Source organism: Equus asinus, chromosome 5 (genome assembly GCF_041296235.1).
Source record: "Equus asinus isolate D_3611 breed Donkey chromosome 5, EquAss-T2T_v2, whole genome shotgun sequence".
NCBI lineage: Eukaryota > Metazoa > Chordata > Mammalia > Perissodactyla > Equidae > Equus > Equus asinus.
In genome coordinates, this window is record NC_091794.1 from 43,541,059 (window position 1) to 43,569,019 (window position 27,961).

At 36.4% G+C, this 27,961-nt stretch overlaps 1 protein-coding gene across 11 annotated transcripts in view; it reads left to right on the plus strand.

Moving 5' to 3' along the window:
* Positions 1–27,961, plus strand: part of TBL1XR1 (TBL1X/Y related 1) — a 166,516-nt gene that overhangs the window by 119,024 nt on the left and 19,531 nt on the right. For 6 of the 11 annotated variants that reach the window (XM_070509413.1, XM_070509415.1, XM_044771092.2 and 3 more), the window contains 8 exons: positions 5,369–5,471; positions 15,808–15,953; positions 18,119–18,341; positions 19,059–19,191; positions 19,537–19,678; positions 22,279–22,342; positions 22,433–22,530; positions 23,765–23,825. In XM_070509413.1, coding sequence (XP_070365514.1) covers positions 5,414–5,471; positions 15,808–15,953; positions 18,119–18,341; positions 19,059–19,191; positions 19,537–19,678; positions 22,279–22,342; positions 22,433–22,530; positions 23,765–23,825 — 925 coding nt within the window. In that variant the 5' untranslated portion in view covers positions 5,369–5,413. Of the gene's footprint in view, positions 1–5,368; positions 5,472–7,282; positions 11,126–15,807; positions 15,954–18,118; positions 18,342–19,058; positions 19,192–19,536; positions 19,679–22,278; positions 22,343–22,432; positions 22,531–23,764; positions 23,826–27,961 lie in introns of those variants that run through there. The other 5 variants (XM_070509411.1, XM_044771096.2, XM_044771098.2 and 2 more) reach the window with 2 other exon arrangements.

Below are 27,961 nucleotides of genomic sequence, written 5' to 3' on the forward strand. Positions count from 1 at the left end.
GTCATTAAGGACAAGTTTCTCTTGTCTCTCTGCCCCGCCCTCCCTCTCTGCTTCTCTCTTATCTGCTCTAACCTCAGTGATGCGCATTTCATCCCAGGCTTCACATAGTGTCCTTATTGCCTGCCCCCTCCTCTCTGAAGGGAGGAGGTTGTCTTTCATAGAAACCAGCAAGTGTCTCCGAGCATTTCACTTACTAGGAGTGATTGAGTTGGGGCAGAGGGTGAAGGTGTGTGTACGTGGGGGTGAGGTGTCAGCCCTAAACTGAAGATACAATATGCTGGTTGGCTTAAGCAATCAAGTACCTTTCTTTGAATAGGAGGTCCATCCTATTTAAACCACAGGGCTGAGAATGGAGTTGTAGTGGTGTCTTTTGTCAGCAGTGGCAGTGGATGCTGTGAGAGGCAAGCCACAGTTTTCTTCATCTTGGTACATACAGTTGCTCCATTTCTCAGCTGCTGACTTCCAAAGAAACCTGAGCCATCCTTTCTGCTAGATGGACTCTCAACACCATACCGTCCCCAACATGCCAATCACCTTGGGCCCCGTAGGTCATTAGTGTTTATTTGGAAAGATCACCCAAAATGTCCAAGGTTGCATTATTTGGCAATATTAAAAGAATTCTTATTTTAGCATCGAAGTCCTTTTAGCAGCTTATAATATTGTTGCTCTTTTTTCAAGTTTTAAACTAACAGCTGTGGCAGGTATTTGTAGATATATTTAAAGATACATTGTCTGTTTTGTCAACATCTTAATAATACTGAGTATTATTTTAAAATCTTTGCTAATGTTATGGCCAAAGTGTCTTTTTGTTTATTATTGGTGAAGTTAAACATTTTCTTTCCTAATGTTTCAGCTGGAGGAGTCATAAATTGCTTCAGTCTTTTGAGTGGAACCAATTTGTTGGTATTCATTAGGAGTCAAAACAGCCATTTATGTCTTCCCTTTGGTCCAGTAATTCACCTGTAGGGACTTTCCTGATCTTGAGGAATATTCATAAATGCGCATCTACTAAAAAGAAATGGAAGAAAAACAATTTTAAGCATCAGTATCCTTATAGCAGTCTAGAATAATGAAAATTTAGAATCTAGTGTGTTGTAGGCAGGAGATTTAAGAAAATGTTTCTATCCATAAGTTCCACTTTTTTTTTTTTTCAGTCTTTTGAATTTAAAATAATGTGATTTAGGATCATAGTTAGGCCCTGGCTTGCTCCAGGAATGGGATTAGGAAAGAATATGATATCTGTCCTATTCAAGGCCAAAGGCAGAAATAGTACTGGATGTATAGAGGGAGAAACTAGAAGATGGTTAAATATTTGGAGCAGTTGTTGGTCAGACTGTGTATGCTGAACTCCGTTTTGTGATGCTGAAAATGTTACGCATATTCAACGGAATGAATCATACCTGGATTGCCTCAGCAGTGTTATTTTTACAATATTTGCTAAATTATTGTCTATAAAGTCTTGAAGTAAAATATAAGGAACCTTTAAAATATTAAGTGCACTTTTAAATATAAACATTTGCCTAAATATTAGTTGACTAATTTTTGTGTTGACTTTTGGCTACTTTAATATACCTGTGGATCTAAATGAGGTAACTGATTGCCTATAAGTGATGGGAGTTTTGAATAAAAGCTTTTATGAGTCTATAAGCTGTTGCTGACAGTTAGGTTAGGAAGGCACAAAGGCATTTAATTTTTTTTTTAATTCAGTCATTTACTGTGTAAGGATGAATAGGTGTAACCAGGCTGAATATACAAGTAATTGCTTTGGGATTTTAGGAAGTGTTTGTTTGGAATGTCTTGTTTGTTTACCTCTTTGGGGGGGGGCATAGTTTACACATAGTGCCCTCCACCAGGCCTGACACCTGGATCGCAGAGCATCTCATTGCTGTCTCGTGACTTTGTTTAAAGATAGTTCTGAAAGTGCCACGTGGAGGAGATACAGTGGGGAGGCTCCCGAGTGCCCTCTGGAAGTTAGTGATGTCTAGGATTTGAGTGTCTGCATCATAGTGTGGAGGACCCACCTTGGCTGCGTAAACAGACTAACCCAATGGACCAGTTCTGTGGTGCTATAGTGAGCCTACTAACAAAGTGGTGGTATTTTCTCTAATTTTGCTCTTGGTCACATGGGCTTTTAAGGTGTTTTGAAAGTGAAAACTGAGGTTTTCAAGCAGGGAGTGTCTCAACGTTTTCTTTTTGTCCTCCAGTCTCCTGTTATTTTTAAGTGTCCTGTTGATGTTAGAATTTAAAAGGATCAATTTCATACCAAATTGTATTCTAGAATTGTGTCTTTGAAAGGGGATTAACTCAGGTCTTTCTAGAGTCTATGTGCTTTTATTGCAACTATGACTGAAACCTCTAGTTGAGGATTGTGTTAAATTTACTCTTTTTTTAAAGGACGCATTTGTTTATATGTTTCTCTTCACTGAAAAAGTGAATTCTGCAAGGCTTGGGACAACATGATTTCATCTGTCTATTCCTAGCTCTCAGCACCGTGCTTTGTCCATCTTAGGAATACAGTTGGTATAAGGGGGAAACTATAAGGTTCTTTGTCTCCAGGATGTAAGAGCTAGCCGGAGTAGGACTAGAGCTGAAATAACACTTTTAAAATTAGAACTATTTACTCTTTTCCCTTAAAAAAATTTACTTTTGATTGCAGACATTGATATAGCACTATGATCAATGGAATAAACCAATTCATAGCAACTGGAACAGATAAGAACTTTCCTGCTCTGCTTGTTTGGTATTATTTGTTAATGACCTAAAAAAAATACCAGCAATATGTATTTATTCTAAGAATTCCTATAGACGGTAATTTATATCATTTTGATTTGTAGTTTTCTTTGCCCTGGAATGTATTAGATGATGCTGAAGTGCCACTGATCACTGCTTTAAATTGAGACATTGATGGCCTTTGCTTATCAGAACCAGGCACTGTTGAGAACCTTTGCATCTTAGGTACCTCAGTGCCAGTGTTCATTATTTGAGTGTTGGACTGGGTGGTATATTGGAGGAAAAGAATACTGACTCTGTTTTCTTTGTCTGTCTGCTTCACTTGGATTCCACCTAGCCTCTCTCATTTTGGGAAATTCTATTAATGAGATCATAACTGATTGTTTCCCTGATTAACAGATATCCATGATTGGTCGAATTATGATTTGATTTCTAATAATTTTATAATAGGTGGGGTTGGTTGTTTCATTTTTTAACTCATTCATTTAAAAAGGCTTTCGTAATTGATAGTTAGTACCTATTACGTGTACTGAGCACATTACTGTGGGTCAGGATAAAATTGAGAAAGATATTCTCCAGAGCACGAATCATCTAATGTACCACAGTGACATATAGACAAGATGTCCTGAGCCAAAATCATCAAGGGAGTATTTATCTTTATCATTCTGTTAAGTATATGTTGAACACTCAAGTGATTAATTGCACTCTGTGAGTTAATTTTGGGGAGGTACCTTTTTCTTTATACGAAAATAGTTGTTACTCTTCCTCTACGGTTTCTCATCTCAGTAAGCAGAAGTACCGCCGATCCAGAAGTCCTAAAAGAAACCGTTGATTCTTCCCTTTTCCTCAGTCCTGTGTCCACGTGTGCAATCAATCACCCTTGAGTCTACTTCCTAAATATCTTTGGGATCCCAGTACTTCTCTCCAGCGTCAGCGCTGCAGTGCAGGTTTAGTCCTCTGCGTTCTTGCAGCATCCTTCTGACTTGTCTCCCTTATTGCAGTCTCGTTTCCTTCCCACCTGTTCTTCACATCAGAGCCAGGACGGTCTCTTTCAAATGTAAATCTTGTCATTCCCCTCTACTCTCCTCAAAACCTTTCAGTGCATTAATTCTCTTTAAGTGATGCTTTCAAGGTCCCTTCGAATATGGTTTTTGTCTGTATTTCAAGGCTTACTTCATGTTTTGTTTCTCTTTCCTCGCCCGTCCCTTCACTGGCTGTTAGTGCTTAGTGCGTTGCTTCTGTTCCCTACCTTGCGCCCCCAAACATTCACATTCTCGCTGTCCTCCTGTTCATCCTTCAGGTCTGAACACCAATGACACTTTCTCTGAGATGTATTTCCAGACTACTAAGTGTAATTAGGGTTTCCTCTGTGTGCATTGGAAAATTGATACTACTTCCTTGATGGTCTGTCTTCTTTTCTGATGATGAGTGCTTAGTCACCACTTTTTCCACAACTTACGGCAGTAGCAGTCCCTGTCACATAGTAGCCTCCTAAGTGCTTGTTAATTTATGATTTTTAAATATACTGTTACCTCTGCATCATAAAGAGACGCATGATGTGGCAGGACGGTCAGCATAGGCCCGTAATTTTAGATACCCCTTTACCCTGAATAGATGTTAATATATCCTTTTTAAACAAGGGACCAAGAAACCACAGGCTGTGGGACAAAGCTGGCCTGCTAACCTTTTATAACGACCACAAGCTAAGAAAGGTTTTTTTAGTTTTTAAGTTCTCAAAGAGAAATCAAAAGAAAAATATTTTATGACAGAACAATATCATGTGAAATTCAAATTTCAATGTCCATAAATTAACTTTTATTGGAAAAGGCCACACTCGTTTTCTTTACATAGTGTTTGTTGCTGCTTTTGTGCCACACGCGCAGAGTTGAGGGGTTGTGACAGAGACTCTCTGCCTTGCTGAGCCCGGTCTGTTTACTGTCTGGCTCCGTACAGAAAACATGTGCTGATTTCGTCTTTAAGTAATTTCTGTGATGTGAGAACGGGTAAATATAATTAGGACATATTTAAGTTATGTCTCAGTTTCCTTTTTTCCCTCCCTCTGAATTCAAAGTTGAGTATGTCCATTAAGAGAACATCATTTGAGTTTTGAGAACTGTATTCCAACCTCCTTGCTTTAAACATTCCTAGATCTTTTGAAACTTGAACATTTTGCAGATCAGATATTGAGAAAATAGAGACTTCAAACCTTACTAAATTATTTAGATAAAACGAGCGTAGCTGGCTTGTCCCCCACCCAGTGGTCTAAAATCAGTCTTTTCCTAAATAAATAATATTCTGATTCTTAAAATTTACTATTTTGTACAGTTAAGGAGAAAAAAACAACTTTTTATGCTATTTGATATAATCATTAAAATACGATGCTAAAGCCCTTTTATAAATTTTGAATCGTTTTTGCCGTATGTTATTTTGCAGAAAAATAGAACCAGCCATGTTTTGGTGATGTAATCTAGTACTAACTATTGGAAGTAACTTTATTTGTTAGGGTTTATTATCAGGCAATATAGAACCTTCATTTTACATCATTTAATAAAATTAAATGGTTTTTACAACATTGTTTACGTTTTGTTTAAGAATATTTTATTGAGAAAATACTTAATTAACTTTGTTTTATTTTTAGGGTTTTATCCTGTGTTGTGACCTCATGGTTTAAGTGGGAATAAAGATGAGTATAAGCAGTGATGAGGTCAACTTCTTGGTATATAGATACTTGCAAGAGTCAGGTGAGTACTTTCATAAAGTAAATAGGCCTCAAATTATTTTAATATTCTCAAAATAACCTTTTTTGCATTTGAAATTTGTATCAGTCCAAACTGTTGAACTTTGTATGTTTCCTTGATGTCTGGACTGCCATTTTAAAGCTATGTGTTACTGCATGGTTTAACTCTCTGACTCTTTCAAATATGTTGGAATAATCCTAGGCAAATATTTGTAACAAATTGTTTGGCTTTCACTGTTCAAAGACCATTTTTATTATTTGTTATGAAGTGAGATTATTGCACACAGTTAGTAGGAACATATAAACCTCTCAGATACCATCAATTCGATAATGTATATTCAGAATCCTCAGCCAAATGTTACTGCTCCTAATTGCAGTTAGTATGCAAAATCTAAATTAACCATATTTTTTCAGAATGCTTTCATAAGTATTATCCCAATTGATTAAATGTATCCTTGACCTGAATTCTTGCTAATGTACTTATTGAGGTGATTAATAAATATAAATCATTTGTAGTAAATACCAAGTAAATCAGTGATCATCCAAATTCTCTAGACAGAGTAAGAGATGCTGTTATAAAACAGAAGGAAAACTACAAGGGACAATGTGGGATAGATTAAGCAAAAAAAAAAAAACAGTAAAAGTAGAAGAGGGAAAACGTGGGTTGTGTGGGGCACAGAATGGTGGAAGAGCTTGACTGCAGTGGAAAGTGCAGGTTGTTTACATGAGATGGATCATTGCTGGTTGAAAATTTCATACTGGAGAGGTGGAAGTTTAGAAATTAAAGCTTAAAGTTATTGGAATGCTTTAGTAGTAAGGAGAGGCATAGTGTAACGAAGATCATTTTGGTAGTTGCATGTGAGGGAAGACAGAGGGAATAGAGCAGGACATTGAGCCTTCCATTTTAGTTTTGAACTACAGTTATTCTTCTCAGAGGGCTTAGGTAGTTGTCCTTTGTTATACAGGGAGTGCAGGCATGGCCTTAGATCTAGATCCTACCGCTTGTGAGATGTGCCCAGCTGTACTCCGCTTCTGAAATTTTCTCTTGCTCAAGGATTTTCTATTCCCATCACCATCACTGCTCCTCTATGGCCTGGAACAGCTGAGAAAATGAGGTCCAACAATGGCAGGGAGGGAAAAAGAGAAGAAACTAAAGTAACCAACCAGTGCAGAATAGCTTATTATGAAGCTTTGAAATTAATACATCTTGTTTTCTTTTTCAACTGGTAAACTGCTATTGAAGGCAAATCCAAAGACAACATCCATAGAACATTTCGAATAAGATAAAATGATTAATAAAGTGAAAAAGTAGTGACCTAGTGATTCTTACATATATTACTTGTATGAACATGTTTGGATATTGTTATGTAGTACTTTTGGCCAAAATGGAAAGATTTTGTTGGGTCAAAACAAACTCTGCTGTAAGAATCTGACTACCATTTAAGCCAGAGCTTTGAGGCTTTGGACGCTAAGCCAAAAAAAAAATTGTGAAGGATCAGTGGATGGGAAACATATTATAGTGGCTTAGAGGTGTATTGTAAGGGCAACTGTTTAGGTTGAAGTATGTGAAACTTGTTTCTGGAGATCAGAAACAGTTGACTAGCTCAGCAGCATCCTGCGGTTCAGCCTATGCTGAGGTGAACTAGTGCAAGGTGAAGTTAGAGATGTTAACGAATACTCATGTCTTCTTGTTCCCAAACAGAAGTCCACAAACCGGTGTTTTATGTTGCTACACAAAAATACAGCAAGTAAAAGAGACAGTAAAATGATACTCTGGATTAATTTCTGGAAGAGTATCCAGTGATTAAATATTATCAAAAGTCTTCTTAAAGTTGCTTATGTTCTCAGAGAAGACGTTTCTAAATTCCATGTTTTAAGGTGTTTTATGTTGCAAAAACAATAAAGCAACAATTATATTTTAAAAATACTTCGTATGGTGGACTATTTATCATATCAAGTTTTTTGTAATTGTTTACTGTGTTCTTGTGCTTTGTGTATGCTTTAGAAAGCTTTGTACATTATAGTGTGTGGGTGATGAAATACAGTGTTAAGCCACATCTCTAAAAAGTGAGCAGCAGTCCCTTTATAAAATCTCTAACTTCCTATTTACATTATGATTTCTAGGGGAAAATCATACTTAACTGATGACATTTTAACTTACGGCAGTTTTTCTAGGAATGCACCTTGCCATAATTTTAAGAACCGCCCATACCAGAATTCTAAACTTTGCTCCTCTGACTACCAGCCTTAGCATCACCGAGAGAACAGCAGGTGGGGCCCAGGAATCTGCATTTTACAAGTGCCCCAGGTGATTCTGAGGTATAATAAAATTTGAAAGCCACTGGTCTATGTTCGTTGTAGGACAGTTAGAACTTGACAAGAAAGTTGACAACAGGTATGTAGCATGTTCAAAATATTTTGAAAGAAAAATTGTGTTTAGTAACTATTCGAGATAAAGTCCAAAGCATGAAATGTACCCATTGAGACTGGCAGTGTGAGAATATCTCCTAAAGAGGGAGCTGCCACTAAAAGTGGTGTATTTGTATTAATTGGCAAGGTTTTGCAGGAATGGTGAGGCGTGTTTATATCATAAAGGATACCATGAGACATTCCTTTGAAATTCCTTTCAGAAACAGGTTATGGCAAAGAGTTTAAGAAGTTTATAGTTCTCTCAGCTCAGGACAGGTTTCATATAGAGCTCAGAATCCAACCCGTCTCAGCACGGGCTTCTTATTCCAAAAGCTCTTTCTTGGTTCTGATGTTTAATTATACACAAAGATGGCCATTTTTGCAGTTGATCCTCTTTTGGACTCATCTAATCTACTAATTCCTTCTCTGAGTTCTTTTGGGGTTTTAGCATATTTATCACCATAATTTGTAAGAGATGCTGATTGAGAATTAATCATTAAATATCTAAGAAATTTGATGTAAATTACTTTTAGGCCCTAAATATCCCTCTTAAAAGATTTAAAGCAATACAGAAGTTAGAATCTTAATGTTGCTGTTTTCCTTGTAAAAGAGTACTAAATTGGATTAGGAGATAGGAAGAAAGGAAATAATCACGACAAAGAAAGTATCCGTGCAAAGACGTTCAAAGGGCTACTTTGTAAAGACAACCACAAAGAAAAATAAAATTTTACTTTGCTTGTCTCATTGTCTATAAGCTCTCAGTCAGAAAGTCAAAAAACATCTCATGAACGGTTTGGTATGTTTTGATAAATGTATGATTTAGAAATAATGTTTTACAGTAAGAACATCTAATATTTGTTCTCTGCAAGGTTTGTATTTAATGTTGACTGGACTATGGTATCCATCTTCAGTGGGAATAAAATCACTTAATTTGTTTTAATCTTGAATATTATGTGTGGTCATCCTATTATGACCATTATCAGTACTAGAAGATAACGTCTGTTAAAAGAGGTACCATCTGGACCTCTCCTCCCCTCAAATTACATAACTTCTCAGAGATTGTTTGCTTATCCATAAAATTTGTTGCTTATTGTAAAAGGGTTGGATTGTGATATTCAGCCTCAAATGTTTTATCGACTTCTGTTTGAAATAAGCCATCCCCTCTACTCATTAAAGCTAATTAAGAGAAAAGTATATTTATTGTAGCAAGTCTTTATTAAGTGTTACAACTTTTTATTTTTCTCAATTTTATTTCTAGAAAGTTCACCCTAATCAAGTTACTTTGGTTATCACCATTTTTCACTTTCATGATTGAGACTTCAATGTTCAACAAATATTTCCTAGGCAATAAAATTAGTTATTTTTTTCTCTTTTGAGATGACTTGAAAATTGAGTGTATTTGACATGTAGTACTGTAAGTAATGATTGACTTGATTGAGTATGCCCCCTTTAATTAGTGATCACCCAAGGGCATTAATAATTTGATTGCCCTAATAAGTCATATCTAGCAACTATATGCACAATAAGTGCTAAGTGGTACATGCTAAATTGTATATAACAGAACCTGATGCAGTGTTAATTTTATAAGAGCCAAGCTGGTGTGGACCTTTTAAATTTCCCCCTTTTGCATCGTCACCTGTGACTTTGCTATAGTTATTCCCAGTTCTAGTTTATTTTTTTCTAGAGAAATTGTTCCTGGCAATGATTTATGAACTTTGTGGCACCTGTTTTTCTTGTTGCTTTGTGTAAGATATAATTTTATTCTGCTTAAATTGTGTATTTGGTTTGGGGAAGAATTCTTGATTCTAATTTGTTGTCTCTTACACGTTGAAGAGCTCAATAACATTTCTATTTATCATGTACTTGAATATTAGATACAATGAAACAGCTGCATTTTATGATTGAAGACTAACTGGAAAATGTAAAAGCACTATGTTCTTATTACTGAGTTATTTCCTAAATTATAATTCTGAATACTATTTTTTAAAATCCTCATGTTTTTAGTACTGAGGTTCATCTTGCCATACAGTCTCTGATTATGAGAAGTGATGATATATGTAGGTTTAAAACATTTGGTTCATGAAAAATCATCTTGTGTCTCCCGCCCCCACCTTTCTCCACTGTTTTCCAGCTTTTCAGAGAGTTATCAGGTATCCCTGGGTAGAGGCCTCTCACCATACTTTTCAGAGGTGGTGCTTACTTCAGATGTTCTACTTGTTTATAAGATCACATGTCACACACACACACACACATACTCTTTATTTAGAAATCTAAACATGATCATAGTAGGCACTAACTAAACTGAAGGTTCATATATAACATTAAGGTTCTGATCTATAACGCCAAATAAGCCATTCATTCATGTTTTTCATTGAATGATTTTGTATTAACCTCTACGATGGCTAATAAAATGTCAGCAGTCAAATGGGATTGTAGTTTCTCTTGACTCAGATAAAGGTAACTGGGCTAAATAAACATTGCTTCCTACTTGTCCCCCTGCCGGTGCCATCTATAAAGAGACTGGCAGTGGAGTGGATGGAGTCAGGTTAAACTGGCTCTGGGTCATGTGCCTCTAGCCGTGAAGAACTGGAGTGAGGAGAGCTCCGGGTCTGGTAGAGACACCATTAGTCTTTTAACTTTTAGGAGTAGGTAGCCAGAAAAGTGCAGTTAGGTATACATCGTTTTGCTTTATAATCACATAAAATATGCAGTAACATTAATTTGAGACGTATAGTTGTTGTACACATGACTAATTAACAATGAACAGCAAGCAGTTGTCAAAATGCTGGTAAATTTTGTACTTCCAAATCAGTTTTTCTCCTCTTTTTGTGAGTTAAATAACTATTTTTCGCTGATAGAGGAAATTCCTTTTACGCATTCCTACTGACATACTTGTTAAAAGACAAAGATCCTTTAATAGTTGCCAAACAGAGAACTTGTTCAATCTTAATAGTAATCTTTTTGTTTTTTTAGGAATAGCCAGCGTAGCAAGGGTGTAAGGAAACATGTAAATTGCTGATGGCATTATAAATTTGCACAGTTTTTTGCAAAAGCAATTTGGCAATCATGAGAAAACTTCCTTTAAAATGCTCATGTCCCTCTCAACTTTTGAGGGAGTCCATCCTAAGGAGAAAAAAATGTATACATGACAAAATATCTATATACATAGATGTTTGAGGTAAGATTCTTTTTAAACAGTGTACCTTGGGAAAGTCCAAATGTCCAGCTATGAAATGAATAATTTACTAGGTGAGTACATTTATTGGGTAAATATTATAATGATATTAAAATTATTTCCAAAAATATAATTTGTATAAAATGTTTGTAGTTACATATATATTTTTAAGGACAAAATTAGGGCACAGAATTGTATAGCTGGTGTATATTGTGCTGAAAAACATCAATATGTAAAGAAAAAAGGAAATAAAAAATACTAATAGTTCATTTAGGTTTTGTTATTGTAATCTTTTTCCTTCTCCACATTTTCCTTTATTATTTTTCATAAGTGCTGGATCTAACTCTTCAAATATAATTTTCTAGGCTTTTCTGACCTGAAGTTTAAATAGGACCGTGAATAAATTAGATTTTCCTTCCAGACTAGGGCACTGTGTTGTGATAAAGGTTAAGCTTTGCTCATTTTTTCTTGTTTGGATGCCCTAGACTATAACCATGATGTCCCAGGCCCATTTTCATGTTCCTGTATGCTCTGTAGAGTCGAGTCGGCAGGCTCTGGAGGACTAACACCCCTTTGAGAACACAATCCCTGTCATCTCCAGGAAAAGTACTCCCGGAAACAAGCAATACGGAGAAAATGGTTGTTTTGTGACCTTGTTTCTTACAGGGGAACAATGCTCATTTTCCTGAGTAACCATCCACCTCCCGCTGCCAGAGCTGGTCTTTATCCCTGAATTACTGTGTGCTGAACATCATGGTTTTCAGCTTTATTCCTCTCTGGAATCTCTTTTCTACCTCCCAGATCTTAATCGCCCTAATGAATGTATAGAGTACTGGATTTTGTTGTCATGTGCTGTGAAGTCTGCTCTGACTCCTGACAACCCTTTGAATGAGTGATGGCCGCAATGTCCTGTCCTCAACTACCCTGCTCAGCTTGTAATCAAGAGTACTTGATTACAGAGGTGTATTTATATCAGATTTGCTCTTACCCCTGGAAAGAAGGGATGCTATTTTAGACAATCAGGCCATACTTCAACATTTCCCAGATTTAGGTCCATCACGTTTGCCTTCTTGTATGTAAATCAGAAGCTCTCCCTGAAAAAGTATTCCCTGCCGATATACTTACAGGTAAATGGAAATATTTTATGGCATAACCTGGTTCAAGTTTTAGTTTTGTTTTTCAAGGAAGATTTAAGTCATATGCTATTTCTGGCTGCATAGGTTTTCTGATGTGCCAAGATATAGTAGAATCACATTCTGATTCAACAAACATTTATTGAGCACTAGTTAAATTAGGTAATGTTCTAGTTTTCCAGAATTAAAAGATTACTAGACATAAACCCTTTCCTCAGGCAGCCCAGTCTAGTAGTCATATGCACACACAGATGTTGACAGTTCGGTGTGGTAAGTGCCAGACATGTACAAATTATAGGATGGGCATAGAAGAGAATGATCAACCCCCAGGCAGTGAAAGGAAGGAGGACTTCATCTCCATTCTGATAGGAGAAAAGAGCTTTGGGAGCAAGTAAGGCCCAAAGGCATGAGATAGCACACCACGATTGAGGTGTTACATGTAACGGGCAATCAATCACTTGAGTTTCTCCTGCAGTAGGAAGAAGGGTGGGAGTGTGGAATTGGGGAGAGAAGCCTGGAGAGTCTGGTAGGGTCAGGTTACAAAAGTAACTGTCTGCCATACTGAGGAGTTTGGCCTTTGTTACGAAGGCCAAAGGGATCACTGAAAGTGCTCAAGTAAGTCATGATATGATCAGTTTTTATTTTACGAGTGTTATTCTAGCTGTAGTGTGGCAAATGGACTGACCTGGGAAAGAGAGGAAAGGAACCTGTGGCAGCAAGAGTCCAAGCAAAGGTGGATGGGGACTCAACTCTGGGTTCTGGCGGGAAAGGAAAGCTGATGACAGAGACCAGAGAGGTAGCATTGATAGGGTTCGTCGAATGGTGGAATGCCATGGGCCGGGGTGGAAGTTAGGATGACTTTCAGGTGTAAGGTTAGCAATTTCTAGGGAAAAAGAAATTTTAGGGAGGGAAAGAGAAGTAGTTTTGAACATAGCAGTTTTAAGCTGGCGTGTAAGGCTATGACTAGAAATAAAGAAAAAAATTAGAGTTGAATTCAACATTTATTTAAGCAGAGCATTTAAGTGTGGACCTTCTTTAAGAAGCAAACGTTACTGAGAAGTGCCAAAACAATGCTAGTGACCACTTCAGGGTTGTTTTCTGGCTGTTTGAGAAACAACTTGAGACGGACGTAAGCACCTATGATAGCTTCTCTCCTGGTCTGACAGAACAAATTCAGGATATATGCAACATTCCAGCCCCAAATTGACATCTTTCTGCCTGCAACTCTTAGGATATCCTTGGACATATCTTGAACTCTATTATCTAATTAAACAGGGTCTAAATGTAATGATTTTCGTCATTTAAATTGTACTGATGAATTAGTACAGAAATCATGGACTTTGCTACAATTTTTAAGGCTTATGAAAATTAAAACACTTTAAAAAACCTTGCTAGTAAGATGTCTTAATGTTTCCTGCAGTACCGACACTACTTTGTAATACTCTGAGTTGAAACAGAAGAACAGTAATGCAATCTTTTATTTTCTATTAGTAAACAGGAGCTCACCCTGCTTTAGCTTTATCCTTGACTGTATTCTAACTGTCCAGTAGGAGCAGCAGAGTGTAGCGGTTACCACCATGGTCTCTGAATGAATTCGAACCCTTTTTCTCTTAGTGGCTGTTCTTTTATCTGCTAAGTCACATTATAAAATAATAAAATTACACATATATGCATAGTAGGCTCTCCACAAGTGATACATCTTTCTTGAAGTCTTACTTCTTAAATCTCTAAGCCACTTGGCTGGTTAGCTTTTTATCCTATTTGTGATTTACTGCAGGATTTATTTAGGGATGGGTATGTCATTGAAAACAGGAGTCTCCAACCTCACTGCTTATGGATTTCACTGGATATCTCTTAGGCTTTCTCCCCATCCTTCCCAGTCTTTATTCTTAGCCTTCTACCCCGACGATCTGGAATCTACTCATATTCAAGTAGTTGTGGATTTCCTGATAGGGACAATGCAAAATGGTGCTTTTTTTTCTTGGTATATTTCTTAGCCACCTCTGTGAGCTCAGATTAAGCTGAAAACTGTAAATGTGTTTAATAACGATCTTGCCTGTGGGCAAAAGCCTGAGGTTAAAATCAAAGGCTTAAAGGTAATATCTTTTCGTTTCTCACTGTGGGTAGTCACAGAAATTGGAATGATTAGGTGTTTCAAAGAGGGAAGGAGGGAGCCATGAGGAAAATCATCTTAGGGGTACTTTGTCTATTAACCAGTTAAAATATTTCCTAGCCATGTGCTATTTGTGAGCCCACAGTAATTTATTACAGACTGTTCATGAGGGCCTCAAGGAGCCTAGGAGTGGAAGCACAAAAAGCAAAACAAGACATGGACTAAGCCCTAAAAACTAGGATAGACAGGCTGGACAAGAGTTGATAGATAAAATCAGTTTAACCAAGGCCCAAATAAGCCCATATTCATTTACTTTATTGAGTATGAAAGTTTAACATTATATATTTCATGTATAATTTAATTGAATTGTTTAATATAGATTAATGACAATTACTATTTAATGGTAAGCTCTGATGGATGTTTTGGTAAAAGAATAACCACCCTTGGGTCTATCAGTTTACTAGGCTTTTACTTTTGAACTTAGACTTGGCTTCCATAAAAAGCAAGGCCAACAAAAAGAGATTTTTGTTATGTGTTTTAAAGTATTTCAAATTAAAATTAAAGAATTGCTGATGGAGACATGGAAACTGGTTTTTCACTTGCTAACTCTTCATTTCCTAAAGCTTTCATTTAGATTGGTTACTAAGTGGCAAAGAATTAGTAAATATTTTTACCACTTAACTCATACATACAATGGGATTTAAGCATAGAAATTATTTTTCATCAAATTTCAATTTTCATTTCTTATATTAGTTTTAGTTTGCTTTTTATTTCCTAAGTAGTTTTCAGAAAACCATGCAAAATATTGAATTTATAAAGTGTTCGACAATTTGTATGTAGAAATTTAAATATACTACAAAAATGTTGAATATCACTTAATTTATCTTGGCCTAAATTATCTTGAGTGAAGCAGTTGAGTCACTTGATTTTCAAAGGCTTTTTTCCAGTGTTTTGTTTTGTTTGTGAGGAAGGTTGGCCCTGAGCTAACATCTGTTCCCAGTCTTCCTCTTTCTGCTTGAAGAAGATTGGCGCTGAGCTAACATCTGTGCCAATCTTCCTCTATTTTATGTGGGATGCTGCCACAGCATGGCTTGATGAGCGGTGCTAGGTCTGCACGCGGGATCTGAACCTGCCAGCCCTGGGCCACTGAAGCGGAGCATGCAAACTTAACCACTACACCATGGGGCCGGCCCCTCCAGCTTTACAGTTTGATGCTATTTGTTGAGGAAAATTATGTGCCACTGCTAAATTTTGTATGTACTAGAAATTTTAAATAGTGCCTTATGTAATTAAAGCAAAAAGGAAACTATATAAACGTTAACCTGTTTGGATTTTGATATTTCTTTTGTTTAAGAACATGTTTGACCTCAGCTAACAGTCTGAGATTTCAGAAGTTACAGACTGAGATGGGTGAATGTGGTTCTGAAAGATGATAGAGGTCTTTCATTTGTAACATATAGCATGTTGCCACTAGGAGAATAAATTCTTACACCTTTTCTTTTGCTCTTAGGATTTTCTCATTCAGCGTTTACCTTTGGTATAGAAAGCCATATCAGTCAGTCTAACATAAATGGTGCCCTCGTCCCACCTGCTGCATTGATTTCTATCATCCAGAAAGGTCTACAGTATGTAGAGGCAGAAGTTAGTATTAATGAGGTAAGAAAGACTTATTTCAAATACTAATTGTAACTTTTAAATATGTCCTTAAATCTGATATCTTGTTTGTTCATTCGTTATCTGACTTCAGCTTCACCAGGTTAACAAAATCGAAGAGTGGTATTGCTAATGTAACAGTCAGGCCACCCAGGCAAGGCATGTTGTCTCCCAAATGTGAGGACCATTATTATTAATTATTTCCCTTTAGGTGGTTTTATAAGAAACAGTAAGAAATAGTTTTTGTTAAAACAACAACATTGTGCTATAGAATGCTGAGGCCATAATTGACAGTCTGAAAAATTAGAAAATCTCAGGTTATTTGGTTATACCTGATTTTGGAAGGCAGTGTGTAGTTAAAGCCCACTCTTGATACTATTGCCTATATAAGGTCCACATATAGGTAGTTTAGCTCAGGTGTCAGCCAGCTGTGACCCATGAACCAAATCCTGCCTGCTGTCTGTTTTTGCAAACTTTGATTGGAACACAGCCATGCTCGTTCATTTACAGATCGCCTGGCAGCTTTTGTGCTACAATGGCAGAATTGAGTACTGACAGAGAGCTTATAGTCTGCAAAGCCTAAAATATTACTATCTGATCTTTTACAGAAAATGTTTGCACACCCTGGTCTAGCTGAAAATTTTCACATATGGTCAGGATTTATGATATGTGAAGCTTTTAACATTATTTTTATTCCAAAAATTAAGATGTTCCCTTTTTGCAAGTATTTCTAAAACTGAGGCATCCATGGTTTTCTAAAACTGAAGCATCCATGGTTTCTATATCAATATTTATTACTGTAATTATATAGTATACTAATATTGATTGTATTATTTTTGTTTCCTCATCTCTATAACTAAAAAATCCACTACTACTAAATTAAATGTGTCCTCATTGTCTTTAGCACTTTCCCTGCCAAAGTATATTTTATTACAGAGGGTGGTAAACAATTTCCACCAGTGGCCAGAGATGAAGTCTCATTTTATCTGAAAATTTTTTTGTAGATTTAATATAGTACTCTACAATGTATCTGTGTTGGTTTTAATATTTTAAAGTTACTTGTAAGTTAAAATACTTTCTCCTGCTCCTCAAATACTCCATTACAATTGACAATTCAGAAGGATATGCTGTGTTTGTAACTGGGAGCCCCCGTGCCCCCACTGTAGATTGAACAGCAGGAGATGTTCACCAGCTGAAGTGAGCCCTTCTTCACGTATGCACATTCCTAGCTAATTTTCACTGTTTCTATTTCTGACTTGCTTTGTGTCTCATCTTATACTTGCTGGAGAACTTTCTATTAATTGTAACTTCCCTCATCATATCAATGAGAAGAGCTTTGGAAAATTATAGCAACTCCATAAAATTAAAGAGCACTAGCCTGCGAGTTATGATGGTACTTCTCAAACATTGGTGTGCATAAGACTCTCCCAGAGAGCTTGTGAAAACACACTTCTTGAGTCCTTCAGAGATTTTTGATTCCGCAGGTTGGAATCTACATTTCTAACAAGCTACCAGGTGATGGTGGTGCTGTTGGTCTTGGATCACACTTTGAGTGGCACCAGTTAAGACATCGCAGCTGTCGTTGACTGGCTGTGTAACTTCAGCAAATCTTTAAACCTTTACTGTGCTTGCATTTCAACATTAGTAAAATGAGATGATTGTATGGCATAATTTCTGAAATCGATTTTTGTTTTAACATTTTAATCAAATCACAAGAAACTTGTGCTTCCAACACAGCTGTTTTAAAAATTTTAAGTTTTAAAGAAGTATTTACTATAATTTGGCACCAAATCGCTCATCATTGTATGAACTCTTTCATATTGGTCACTACTTTTGTCTAACAGTATTTTGGAATCTAATTAATAAAGCTTTTTTTAGTCACCTGGGCCTAGTTTTTATTATTCCTTTCAATATTTCAGCTTTATCTGTGCAATATTTAACAATATGACCAGGTGAAAAGAAAAGTTTAAATAGCTATTTGCAGTTGCTTCTTGAAGTTTCCTTCTGCCCTTCTGATTCTTTTCCTTCTTACGTGCGTTCAGAAAATTATCTAAAAGTGTTTCTTCTTGAAATAAAGATTTTCATTTCTCCTGTTGACTTGTATGAATACAAATTACCCTAAATGTGTAACCTTTGATTTTTCTTCTCTCACAATTTTCCAAATCCAGGATGGTACCTTGTTTGATGGTCGACCAATAGAGTCTCTGTCACTGATAGATGCCGTAATGCCTGATGTAGTACAGACGAGACAACAAGCTTATAGAGATAAGCTTGCACAGCAACAAGCAGCAGCTGCTGCAGCTGCCGCAGCTGCAACAAACCCACAAGGATCTGCAAAAAATGGAGAAAACACAGCAAATGGGGAGGAGAATGGAGCACATACTATAGCAAGTGAGCTGAGAATTTGTAAAAATTCCTTTTCAGAAGAGAGATTTTGCTTTATGGGGCTGTCTCATCGTCTAAGCTGAAATAACATCATCTCTTTCATTTATGCCAACTTGTTCCCCTAACTGGTATCACAGAATTCAGATTTTTATTCCGAAAGCTCCAAAAAGCTAGATTCACTTTCATGAATTTTATTTCCTTTTGCAAATATTTAGAAACTATTTTCTCCTGTTAAGTGAGTTTTCATCTGCATTTGATTTCTAAATAAAATGTGTAATACTAGTCATTAAAAAATACAATAAAGGTCTGACATGGAGCTATAAAGGCAACTCTCATGTTATGTGAATGATATCAGCAACCCCTACTGGCAGAAACTCAGAATAGTATTGGCATGGATTATATTTAATTCAATCCATCTTATCATTTCGGTCATGTTTGGGTCTCACCTTTTTCAGTCCTTCTCTCCCTCCCACATCCCCCATGTCTAAGCACTCACATACGTTTATCTTTTAAAAATAGTATGGTCATACTTGACTAATGATAGGAATTTATTTTTCATGTGATAAGTACCATATAGTCATTTTCACCGTTACCTGACATAGTAAAAACAAAAGTTACACAATATGTTATAAAGGAGGTATTTGCTGGTTAAGAATTCTTTTTGCCCCCAGGATGTTGTAATATTACCTAACTGGAATTTTCCACTTGTTTCTCATGATGCAGATAATCATACTGATATGATGGAAGTGGATGGGGATGTTGAAATCCCTCCTAATAAAGCAGTTGTATTACGGGGCCACGAATCTGAAGTTTTCATCTGTGCCTGGAACCCCGTTAGTGATCTCTTGGCATCAGGGTATGTTTCTCAAAGTGAAACTAAAATGGGTTTTTAAACATATCTTACTGAACTATTACACGTTTTATAAATGCATTATTTACGTTTTCAGGTTTTTGTTGTTGCTTGTTTGTGGTCATTTTGCCTAGGTAAATCCTTCCTAAAGTAATCTTACAAGTTTTAACTAAACCTACTAGTTCAGGAGTGCTTGGGACTCCCAAAATGGAGACTGAGAAAATTACTGGAAATGGAAATCCCTGATAGTCCATTATTTTCCTTATTAATAATAGAATGTAAATATGTTGCTTTGATTCTGGGATACTTGAGAATATCATGAGGATTTAAACCATATTGCGTACTTTATAGGTCTGGAGACTCAACAGCAAGAATATGGAATCTTAGTGAAAATAGCACTAGTGGCTCCACACAGTTAGTCCTTAGACATTGTATACGAGAAGGAGGGCAAGATGTCCCCAGCAACAAGGACGTGACGTCTCTAGATTGGAATGTGAGTATCACTATATCGTCTGTGGTGGATGTAGTCACTAATAAGGCTTAACCTCTCTGAGCCTCAGACTAATGGCAGGGTTTGTCCATTTGTTCAGATATTTTTGGATTTCACTAACTAATGAGAACAACAAACTAGGAGTCCCCCACCTGCAAATGTGGTGTTAAAATCAAAGACTGGTCCTTGAGCAGTCAGACCAAGGTTCAAATTCCAGTTTTTCGGTTTATCTAGTAGCATAACCTCTGTAAAAGTGGTGGTAGGCCACTCTGGTCTCATTTCCCTCACATGGAAAGTAGAAGTGTGATGGTAAATGAGGCAATAAATGAAAATCAGTAACAGGCACAGAAGTCCTTAAGTACTAAGTCCTCTGCTGGGGGTAGGAGAAATCCATATAATAAAAACACGTTCATGTTTTTCTCATTTTGCTGTGAACTGATGAAAACTTTATTGCCAGCTGCCTTTTAGGGACCGTTAGTCTAGATGACTTGCAAGCTTTATTGTAGCTGTAGGAATCTTATAATTCTCTGATTCTATATATGATTCAACATCTTTTGGAGATACTTAACAGAAAGTTTGATTTAGTTGTTGATAAAACTTCATCCTTTCTGTTTCAAATACATGATTAACAGTTTGTTTTCATTCTCATGATTAATTTGTGGAAAATAAACATTTTTTAAAGTTCCCCTATCTTTTCCTTTATTCCGTGTTGGCTTTTTCCTTCCTTGTAACTTTGCATCCATTTTTTACCTGCGCACCCACCCTACCCCTGACTTCTTCTGAGAAGCCTCTTAGAATATTTCAGTGTTAGCAGGAGTTTTAGGGGTCACTGTTCTTTGCTTAGCAAGTGAGCATCCTTTCCTCCTCTGGCCTCTGTTAAACAGCTTTTTGTGGGGCTTTCCACAGGATCTTCCAAATCTCATTCCAAGGAATGAGATCCATCTTTAGAAATGATTCCTCCAGCTAAAGTTCTTATTTTCTATGAAATTTTTCCAGAACTCATAGCTAGGTTTTCTAGCATTCTCTTCCAAAATGTCCAGCAATGTATTTACCCTTCTCTTATAAAACCGACAATTCTAAAAATAAAAAAAGGTTTTAGCACAATGCATTATTATTTGGTTGTAGGGTCAGGACTAAGAATTGTTTTCTTAATGTGGAACCTTATTATAACTTAGGTCAAAGCCCTGATAGCTTTCTTATGCTGTTTGCCTCAGAGACCATGTTAATTTAATGAAATTGACAGTTTACGCTGAAAGGGATGGTTAACAGACATTGGTCTGTTGATCTTGGTGATTCTGAACAGCAAGTTACAGTTTTAAAAAAGGTGGACTTTTCACAGATGTATTACTCACTATGAACTGCAATCTTCCACTAAAAGAGGAAAACATTATACTTGATTTATGGTTCTTTTCTAAGCAAGAGCCTGTGAGATATACGATCTTTAAAGTATTCTTTTCCTACTTTAGAGGTCCATGAACTAAAACACTTGGGGACTAGTAGTTAGGAAACTTCCCATTGTGTAGAGTCTGCAAACAAGCTTTTGCTGTTGGCCTCAACATGGCTTGGCCTTCCTCAGATCGAACCCTAGGAGATTGACGAATCCGGGTGGGACTGAGTCTACAACCCCCAGAACCAGCATTTGTTTGTTTGTCAATTACCTGTACAGCCAAATGGCTTGAGAGTTCTGAAACTGGCCATCTTGTTTTCAGTGCCCTTACCAAAAAGCATCAGGAAAGTACTGAGAAAGGCAAGATTTTATTCTGTCTCCAGTAATGTCTACTCATCCTGGCACTAGTCTGTTTAATGCAGTCTGTAACATGCACTTCTGTAGAATAAGTTAGAGCTCTCCTTCCATTGTACTGTTCATCACGGCAGGCCACAGTGAGGGAATATAAGATTAGAGAAACTGGTGTGGATTTCTCCTTGTGGTAAAGTAGTTCCGGGCACTTGTACTCACTTCATTAACTATAAAGTCGGCCTACACTCTTTTCTGGCTCCTTTTCTTGTGTCACTTTTTTTAATGATAAGGATTTCATATTGGGAAAGAATTAACAAAAGAAGGAAACATTGTCATATTTAAGAATCTGATCATCTGAAATGCCAGTATTGTTTGGGTCATACACACACACACACGGTTTAGGTAGTAAAAGATTGAGAGGGAGGACCATATAAAAACTTCTAATCATAATGAAATATTTTGGAAGGTTTTCCTTTTTACTTCCATTAAATCATTTTCATGATTTTGATGTCCTTCCCAGTCCACCACCGTACCCCCATCTTTAGTCTTGTGCATCCATGAGAATGCAGTAGACCCTAACATGCATACGGGTGATACTGATCCTGCTCCGGAGCAGTTCCTGCCATTCTGGAGATTTGGATATAAGGCTCGCTCACTGACTAAATGCTGCCGGCACGCTAGCCTCGCAGCAGCGAAGGGGGTTTCTGGGCCTTCGGTGGCCCTCCCAAATAGGCAATACTGGAGAGTATGGGAGTAGAGAATGCCAGGGATCTGCTGTCCATGGGATTTAAACATGAACTATTCTAATAACAATTAAATCCCCTTTCTAGATTATATAATTAAAAGAAATGTGTTTCTCTGACAGAGTGAAGGTACACTTCTAGCAACTGGTTCATACGATGGGTTTGCCAGAATATGGACTAAAGATGGTAAGTGAAGCATTTTTCTTTTCTTTTATTGTTGTTGATCTAAGTCATAAAGCTTGAAGTAATTTTAATGTTTTTCTTTTTGAATATTAGGCAACCTTGCTAGCACCTTGGGACAGCATAAAGGCCCTATATTTGCATTAAAATGGAATAAGAAAGGAAATTTCATTCTAAGTGCTGGAGTAGACAAGGTAAAAGAACATTAAACTAAGTCCTATAAAGGTTAGTGTGTTAGAGAGTATAATTGAAAGTAATATTTTCTCCACTACTCACGTAAACAATAAAACATTCATATTGGGGAAATTCAGGTACAAATTTATGTTAGTAATTAAAATGCTTTCTTAGCTTTTCTATCGGCTCATTCCTGAATCTGCTCATCAGAATGCCCTTTATTCTTTATCCGTGTGACCACTCCTCCTTTTCACTGGAATTTGAGCTGTAATGTATTCCTACCTCCTGGATTCTTTGCTTCCCTGCTGCGGTCGCTAGTTCATGTCATCAGTGAATGTGGCTCTGGAGAGATTGCCTGGGAAGTCTTAGAGCCAGTCTGCTAGCTGAGCCCTTGGTACTTCATGGAAAATGTCAGACATGCAGGATCTTTCCAGCTTTTTTAATCCAAGGCTGGTAAATATGGATAGATTGAAAGTAAGATAGATTTTCTTAGGTCGTCCCCTTTACCACACCTCCCCAAATGAATACAGATTCAAGATTATTTTAATCCAGGAAAGTGCATGCTCATAGTTAACTGAGTGTGTTGTCAAAAAAGTAAGTAGAGAGAAAAGAGGAAAGAAAAGTGATGGAGGTCAGGAATGGGAGGGAAAAGCCCTGTGAATGGTCACTGCCACTATACAATGTTACATCCCCAAAGTTAACAAAATTAGTGATGAGAGGGTATTAAAGGGAATTACGAATATATCCGTTCGGATTTGTATGTCATACTTTGATGTAATATAAAAGACATTGTTTTAAATATTGTCAAAATTCAAGCTGCCTTTGTACATAAATGTGAGCTTTAAAAATCTTAATATTAAGAATTAGCAGGTTACTTTATTAACCAAGAAATTGCCTCCTACTAGCTAAACAGCTATAAAAATCTTATGTTAAATACACTATTACAATGGAGTTTCTTAAGGAATCTAATACGATGTCTGGTACTTTGTAGACAAACAATAATTGTTATTTGAAGTTAAGTTGACTGATGAAAAATCACCAGGGAAAAATTAAACTGGTTAATAGTCACTCCCCCATCCCCACCCCAAATGGAGTATAGCCTTGTTGAACTATTTGGGGTAAACTAAATGTTAAAAATTAATCCACTCTGACATTTCATATTGCTTTAATATAGTTAGACATCTAATTTATGCATCTATGGTAAACTCCTTTTAACTTCTTAACGATGTATTTTTCTTTTCTTTTCAATCTCAGACTACAATTATTTGGGATGCACATACTGGTGAAGCCAAGCAACAGTTTCCTTTTCATTCAGGTAAATCTTCAAAATTTACATGAGAAGTAGAGCTTTCTTCTGTTTTTCTGGTTAAACTTTTAACAGCATATAGTTCAGTTGAAATCTTGAAATACCAAATATCAATCTTGTTACTAGTCTTTTGAGGAGTTGATGTTCCCTGACTTTCAGATTGTTAATTGTCAGAGAATCATCAAACGTTTTCTGTGAAATGTACCATAAAAACCACTTGCAGCCTGGTGCAATTAGAGTTGCTACTATTTAGTAGTAAGAACATCGATTTCGAATCAGCAGGTCTGAGGTCACAATGTCAGTTCCACCCTGCTTAACAAGCTTTAAGACTGTGAGCAAGTCATTTAACCTTTCTGAGCCTCATATTCTCTATCTGTAAATGAAGGACAATAGTAATACCTATTTATTATGAGGATAAGACTAAATAATGTATATGGAAGTACTGTATAAACTCCTACAAATTTAAGTATTGTTGTCATTTATCATTTTCGAGTGATGTATCGAAATCTGTCATCCTGTGTACATGAAATAGAAGTTAGGCTTTCCCAGTAGTGCTAAAACTTTGGTGCTTTAGATGAATTCCTCTTTTAAGAAATAATTTGGTACTTAAATACAATAAATCTGATCCCTGACATAGTGTGCTCTTTCCTCCTGGATACACAGTGATGCACCAGGGCATGCAACCCAATGGAGTTTAGTACCTGCACTCCCTTGCAGCCTAAAGCCGTGGTGCCTACTTTCAGGGAGTTTCCTGATGACAGTAATTAATGTTAAACTGGAACAAGATGCCTAATAATGATTAGAACAGTAGTTTTAGTACTACCTTATTTAAGTGCTTCTTTCAAGATTTTGTTGTGGTTGGGAAGAGTTTTGATTTGGAGGCTGACTAACGGTCACTCTGCTTATTTTCAAATCTTTGGTGACATCTTTTTCACAAACAGCCAATGGCACAGTGTCACCTTTAAAATTGAAACTTTTATAGCTTCTGGCATTTTGCTTTTTTTGTCTTTCTCTATTTAGTGTGACTAAACAAGCTACATAAGGTACAAAATGGTTTTTCTGTAGTATCTGGGTAACATAACTTTGTAGGCACTATGTTAAACAATTCAGCTTACTTAAAGCTTTCCACATTAGTAGGCATTTACACATCAGTTTTTGTTTACCTGTTTTATTTCATCTTCATCTTTGCTTCTAATCCTCACGCACATAGAATTCTCTTGGGGCTCTGGCCAGTCCACCCAAAAGTTTCTCCTACCTCATAGGAATGATGGGAAATTGAAATAAGTCTGTGCATGGCACTGTTACTAGCTAGTGTATAATGTGTGCTACCTTAGTGCTAGAGATGCTGCTCTGTGTATACATTATCCTATTTAGTCCTAGCTACAACCTGATGAGGTCGGTGGTATTGAAGGCATTTTACAAAGAAACAAGCTTTTTACCCACTGTATGCTTTCTCACCATGCTTTTTTTTTTCCTTTTTTCTTTTAACAGCTTTTTTGAGGTATAATTGACATAAAATAAACTATACATATTTAAATTGTACAATTTGACATATTTTGACATATGTTTATACCATTGAAACCATCACCACACTCAAGACAATGAATACATCTATACGTCTGTTAGCTTCATTGTGATCTCCCACATCCCCCCCCCCCACCCCCCGTCCCCGGCAACCACTTTCTTTCTGTCACCAGAAATTAGTTTACATTATGTAAATGCAATCACACAGTATGTTTTCTTTTTTTTGTCTGGCTTCTTTCATGCCGCATAATTATTTTGCATTCTTTTCAGTTGTGTGTAGTATTCCATTGTGTGGATATACCAGTTTATTTATCCATTCACCTATTGAAGCAAATTTGGGTGGTTTCCAGTTTTCGGCTATTACAGATAAAACTTATCAACCTTCATGTGCAGGTCTTTACATGGACTTGTGTTTTCGTTTCTCCTGTGTAAATAACTAGGAATGGAATGGCTAGATCGTATGGTAGATATATGTTTAACTTGTTAATAAACTGCCAAACTGTATTCTAAAGTTTGCATTTTCCAAACTGGTTTACATTCTCACCAGCAGTGGCTATTCCAGTCCTGCCATATCCTTGCCAGCACTTGGTATGTGGTTAGTCTTTTTCAATCATAGCCACTCTAATAAGTGTGTAGTGGTATCTCACTGTGGTTTTATTTGCATTTCCTAGTAGCTAATGATGTTGAGCATCTTGTTATGTGCTAATTTACCATCTTTATGTCTTTAGTGAAGTGTCTGTTCAAATCTTGGACCTTGTATTTCATTTATTTTCTTGTTATTGACTTTTGTGAGTTATTTATATATTCTGGATGCAAGTCTTTTATCAGGTATTTACAAATATTATCTTGCAGTCTGTGGCTTGTCTTTGCATTATCTGAAGTGTCCCTCAAAAGTCAGAAGTTATTAATGTTGATGAATTCCATAATTTATTAATTTGTTATTTATGTATCATGCTTTCATTGTCAGTCTAATTAGCTCTTTTTCGCTTTACTTGATGTGGACATTGAGGTCACTGATTTGAGACCTTTCTGCTTTTCTAATATGGATATTTAGTGCTATAAGTTTACTTCTAATAGCTATTACTAAGTGACATCCCACAGTTTTATATATGTTCTGTTTTCGTTCAGTTCAAAATACTTTCTAATTTAATTTTGATTTCTTCTTTCACCCATGGGTTATTTAGAAGTGTTTTGATTTCTGAGTAGTTGGGAATTTTCCAGAGATCTTTGTAATATTGATTTCTAATTTAATTTCGTTGTTCCTATAAATGTTGTTTAGGTCAAGTTTGATAATATTCTTCAAATCCTTTATAGCCTTACTGATTTTTCTCTCTACTCATGCCATCTGTTATTCAGAGAGGGATATTGAAGTCATCAGCAATAATTGGAAACGCATTAATTTCTATTTCCTTCGAAACTCTGTCAGTTTTTGCTTCAAGTATTTTGAAACAATATTATTAGGGGCATGAACATTTAGGAATGTTGTAGCCTCATGTTGAATTGACCCCTTTATCATTTTGTTAATGACCCTTCACCCCCCCCCCATTTACTTCTCCGTGCTCTGATATCTACTTTGTGTGATATTAATATAAGTCTTGCAGTTTTCTTTTGATTAGTGTTGGCATGGTATATATTTTTCCATCCTTTTACTTTCACTCTATTGATGTCTTTATTTCGAAGTATATTTTATGTTGGCAGCATATATTGCTTGTTCATTCAATATCAATCTCTGCCTTTTCTTTCTTTCTTTTTCTTTTTCTAGTGAGGAAGATTGGCCCTGAGGTAACACTTGTTGCCAATCTTCTGCTTTTTGCTTGTGGAAGAATGGACCTGAGCTAATATCTGTGCCAGTCTTCTTCTATTTTATATGTGGGTTGCCACCACAGCATGTCTTGATGAGTAATGTAGGTCTGCATCTGGGATCTGAACCCACGAACCCAGGCCATTGAAGTGGAGCACACCAAACTTAACCACTCTGCCACTGGGCTGCCCCTCAACCTCTGCCTTTTAATGCCAATATTTAGACCATTTATATTTAATGTGAGTGTTGATATGATTACATTTAGATTAAGCATATTTCTGGTTATCTTTTTTTCCTCCTTTTCTGCCTCCATTTAGAGTAATTGAATATTTTTTATTACATTTTTTGCTTCTTTGGTGGGTTATTAACTATAAATCTTTTCTTTTAATGGTTGCATTAGGATTTGTAGTACACATCTTTAACTTATCACCATCTACCCTCAAGTGATATTTTAAAGATATTAGATGATAATTTTTAGTTATATAGCAACCAACACTCTTCAATGCTTTGCAAAGATACATATTTCCATCTGGTATCATTTCTTTTCTGCCTGAACTACTTTAATATTTCTTATAGTGCAAATCTGATGTTGATGAATTCTTTTAACTTTTGTATATCTGAGCAACTCTTTACTTCACCTTTATTTTTGAAAGGTATTTTTGTTGAATATAGAATTCTAAGGTTGACAGATTTTTTCTTTTAGTACTTTAAAGAACATGTTACTCTATTCTCTTCTCATTTATATTATTTTCTATTTGAAATTGCTACTATATTCATTCTTATTATTCTGCACATAATTTGTTTTCCCTGGCTGCTTTTA